The 4854-nt window shown below is 44.3% G+C and overlaps 1 protein-coding gene across 1 annotated transcript in view; it reads right to left on the reverse strand.

The window, feature by feature from the left end:
* The window catches only part of Slit3 (slit guidance ligand 3), a gene marked incomplete in the record, with an annotated part of 641662 nt that overhangs the window by 62575 nt on the left and 574233 nt on the right, over positions 1–4854 (reverse strand). The window contains 2 exon segments of the mRNA XM_008830158.3: positions 1075–1238; positions 3419–3490. Of these exon segments, the coding sequence (XP_008828380.1) occupies positions 1075–1238; positions 3419–3490 (236 nt within the window).

Raw genomic sequence — 4854 nt, forward strand, 5'->3', positions numbered from 1 at the left:
AAACTACATAGAGGAAGAGCCAGTGAGTACAGTCAGTCCTCCTTACTCATGGTCTACCATATTATAGCCCGAAAATGATTTATTCCTCCCAGACTTCTGAAGAGCCATGGGCTAGCGCAGGGCACCCTGGGAAGAAGGATGGAGCTTAGTGTGGGGAGAGATTGGAACAAAAAGGATTTCGCATCATCTGGGAAGCAGGGAACGGGGAGCAGGTGAGCCAGCCTGCCCTGGACCCCGTGGGGCACCACCGGGGGGACCTTGCGAGGACACTGTGGACCCCTCATGGAACTCTGTGAGGTGAATGGGCATGCGGGGATGTGGGATGAGGTAGACTGTGGGCAAAGCGATCCGGAACAGCGGGCTGAGCTGTGCAAAGCTGGGTGCCGGGTGTTCATTTCTTTGTAAGTTTCTCCCCCTCCAAAGATATAAACTATGAAAAATTCAGATAAAGATGTGTATGTGGTTTGTCTAATAGCGACAGGAGCAAGGCCCTAAGAGAACTCGAGTGACACATATGAAGATTCAATGTATTTGCAACAAAATTGCCCATGCTAATCATGTGCAGACTTCTTTTTTGGTAATGGTTCTTGAAATACAGTATAATAATTGTGTACACAGCATTTACAATATATTATAAGTAGAGACAAAGTATACACTATAGCTAAGATACATGCAAATACAACACCATTTTACACAAGGGGTCTGAGTAGTCTTGCATTTTGGTGTCCATGGAGGGTCATCCTGGAACCAATTCCCCATGGATACTGAGGGAGCAACAGAAGTTGGGGGTGTGGGCTCCAGGGTAGTGTGTTTTGCATGCACAAGACTTTGGTTTGATTCCCTGACACATGCACACAAAAGGACAGAAGAGTTTTGGAGAGAGAATGACCCTTAGATGTGTGTCCATGTCAATTTCAGCATCTGAGCCTCTGTGTGACCCAGGTGGGAAAGGTTATAGTTTTAGAAGTCACATTTTCTGAGATGCCCAAGTTTGACAGGATGAGATGGCCAGGTCTATCTGATAGGGAGACCCCATAAGGGGTAGGGGTGTGTGTAGGCGGGGGCAGCACCTACCTTTGCACTGGAACCGCTGGGTGGGAGTGGTGAGCAGGAGTCTGTCTGCCATGGACTCTGGGCTACTGCACCTGGCAATGCCAGGTTCCTTGTACCCAGCCTTCACCCACTCTGATAACCAACGCAGACTGCAGTCACAGTGGAGGGGGTTGGTTCCTAGAGCCCTAGGAGGCAGACAAGGAAGTTAGGAGCTTGCCCCTGGCCCACAGGCTCCCAATCTGTGGCTCCCAGGAAAAGGAGAGTTTTGAGACTCTGACTGAAAAGTTGAGTCTAATATGCAGGCTAGAGAAGGAGTCTCCTTTGGGGTAAAGTCAATGTCTTAAGTCTATTTTATCCCTTCTAAAGTCTTGTCCCACTTCTGAGACTTTGTTCTCACTGCCCTGGAAAATTCTGGTTTCAACTCCACCCCAGTCTAGGCTCTTCTGGGAAGCTTTGTAGACCCCTGGCCAACTCTTCCTTTGACTCTCAAGCCCTAAAAAGGGGTTCACTGGAGGATGTGTTCTGCAGTGAAGGTTCCAAGATGTAGAATTTAGGAAACAGCTTCAAGCCACTGAGCTGAAGATACAGGGAAGAGAATACAGTTACCCAAAGTAGTCAGGAAGAAAAGACAAAAATGTTCTTTTTTGTTTTGGAGATAGACCACGCCCAATCTAAAAATACCCTTTAAAAATTATATTATTTGCCATTTTGAACGCTTTATCAGTATGCATACTTGTCAGTATTATAGTGTATTCACACAACAGGAAAATAATGAAAATATATACAGAGGAGGAATACAAACTCAGAAACAGCTAGGTGTGGTGGCGTATGCCTTTAATCCTGGCGCTTGGGAGGCAGAGGTAGGAGAATTTCTATGAGATTGAGGCTAACCTGATCTAGGGGGCTACAGGGAGACCCTGTCTCAAAAAAACAAAATAACAACAAAACAACCCTCCTAAGACTCCCCAAACTTACCAACAGAGATATGTACTAAGAAATGAATGGCTTTAGAGATCTCTGATCTTGGGAAGTGAGGTCTGGCCTGGCAGTTAGGGAACCTGAGCTGTACTCTGAAGTCTGACTGGCTTAATGGGGGACTTTCAGCTAGTCACCTATTCTTTATGATCTCAATTTCCTTGAATAAATAAGAAGGGAATACAGAATGGTTAAGAATGTGTCCTTTGAGGCTGGAGAGATGGCTCAGTGGTTAAGAGCACTGGATGCTCTTGCAGAGGACCCGACTTTGATTCCCAGCTCCTACATGGCAGCTAACGACCAGCTTTAACTCCAGTTCCAGGGAATCCAACACCCTCTTCTGAACTCCGCAGGCATTGCATGATATGGGTGCCCTTAGACACATGTAGGCAATACACTCATACACATAAAATAAAAATAACAACTAAAATGTTTTAAAAAATGTCTTTTGGAGTCAAGATAAACCTAGAGCTGGACTGTGGTTCTACTACTCACCAGCAGTGTTACTCCTGGATGAATTCTTTAATTGTCCTAACTTTCAATTTCATTACATATAAAAAGATAAAGTGCCTTACTGCTATAAGAAATAAATCAGGTAAGTCATCTAAAGTGTTTAGCACACAGTGTTTTTTGGTAGTTCTTCTTATTAAATATTTGCATCATTTAACAGAATGACGATGCTTTGACGGCAACTGAAGCCAAGAAGATGACATTGTGCACAGTGTGGACACGGTATTGTAAAATAAGCCCCAGCCAGCCTTCTGAATCTCAGTTCCATATCTGCATATCAAACCAACTGTGGGTCAGAAATACAGTTTTAAAAATTGCATCTATGGTACCGGAGAGATGGCTCAGTTGTTAAGAGCACTGGCTGCTCTTGAAGAGGACCCAGGTTTGGCTCCCAGTACCCACATGGCCACAAACCATCCAACTCCAGTTCCAGGGGATATGATGACCTCTTCTGGCCTTTGTAGGTATTGTATGGCATGAGTGCACTTACACACACATACATAAAAATAAATAAAAAATTACATCTGTAACAAACACGTACAGACCTGGTTTTTGTCCTTATTCTCCAACCAATGTCATATAACCACTATTTATAGTACACTACGTATCATATGTAATCCAGAGACAGTTTAAGCACATAGGTGGATGTGTGGCATTCTATACAAATGCTACGTCATTGTATATAAGGGACATGAGCACCTGTGGATGGTTGGCATCTACAGGGGATTCTGGAACCAGTTCCCTATGGATACGGAGGGACAACTGCACAGTCATAAGGAAAGAACATATACCAAAATATTAACAGTGATGATACTGTCTGGTTGTCACCATCATTTTTTGTTTTGAGTGCATGTACACTGGGGAGAAGGAAGCTACTTACAGATGGGAAAGGGATGTCAGGTCATTGAAGGAGCCCTCAGGAACACTGGAAATGTCATTGCCATGGAGGGTTCTGAGGAAGAAGGCACAAGTCAGAAAGTGAGTCCCAGACAGTTTTTGCTTCTTGCCCTCTAAGGTCGATTAAGTTCCAGGGGACTATGGAGCATCTCTCAAAATGTCCTGTAACTGTGGTGAGTCACCTCATGGAGACCCCACCAGATGGACTTGAACCAGTGTCCAGTCTACAAAGAGGAGGGTCAACAGAGAGGAAACATTTCCTCCATGCTTCCAAGTGAAGTCAGCCATGGTCGAGTAGGACCTTTGACTTATCTTCATATAGATGAACTGGTAAAAGAAAGGAGCCAGGGGCTCATCTCAAGCCCACGTGACCCCTGAGGAACAGACCCTCATACAACCTTAACAGTAAAAATAAATTGGTTTATTTGGGCCACCTGTACGGTCTTAAACACCCAAAAGGAAAGTATAACCAAAGATTAAAATGATCAGTATAATTCTTTAAGAGTCCACATGTATAGCTAAAGGCTACATAACAAAAAACAATGCCAGACAGGAGATACCTTCCTTTGAGTGGTTGGCCAGGGTGGCCAAAGGGACTCCCAAATAGTAACCCAGCATAGAACCGGGAAAATGAATGGCAGACTAATCTTATCTGAATGAATGTTGGCAACTGATTGCTGCTAGATGAAGAACAGCTGATCTTCCTAAAACAAGGGACTCTAGGTAGGCTGACTAGATTCCAGTTAATGAACTTGCACTGATGGATATCTGGGTACAAATGCCTGACTGGATAGGAGTTAACATATATGACAGAATTGAGGGAACTGACACTGACTCTAGCCATTCCAACAGCTATCAAAGTGCCTGAAAACAAATCTTGAGTCCATCACTCTCGAGTTCAGCCTTGATGGGCAAAAGAAAAATGAGGAACACAGTGGAGGGATGCTTTTGGAAGCTCAAGAAATTTCAGTGGACTCTGATAAGAACATTTGAAACTTGCCTTGTTCTGACTTTTTTCTGGTTCTGTCCTTGTTGTAATGCTAACTACTCTTGCCTTTACTTCTTCACATCTCCTAGGCACCAGTCAAGGACTTTCTTTTCTCCCTACCATTAAGAGTCATGCAATTTGAGAGTCTTTTAGATAGATCTACTGAAGGGGTAACCCAACTGCCTCACCCTGTGTCCCTGTTCAGCATGGAAGAGGCCAGAGCAGTCTGTGTCCCGATTCCCCATTGGCAATTTGGGTAACCTCTTCAGAGGATGGTGTGATAAGAATAGGAGGTAGGAATTGGCTAGGCAGTTAGGGTAAAAAGACCCCAAAGAAAAGTAGCCAATACCTGGGTTAAAAGTCACAATGTCCTGGGCCTCTTAGCAACATACTCTGTTCCAAAGGGCCAAAATGTCAGAAGTATTTGGGAG

Source organism: Nannospalax galili, unplaced genomic scaffold (assembly GCF_000622305.1).
Source record: "Nannospalax galili isolate Female #2095 unplaced genomic scaffold, S.galili_v1.0 scaffold1154, whole genome shotgun sequence".
In the NCBI taxonomy this organism is placed as follows: Eukaryota; Metazoa; Chordata; class Mammalia; order Rodentia; family Spalacidae; genus Nannospalax; species Nannospalax galili.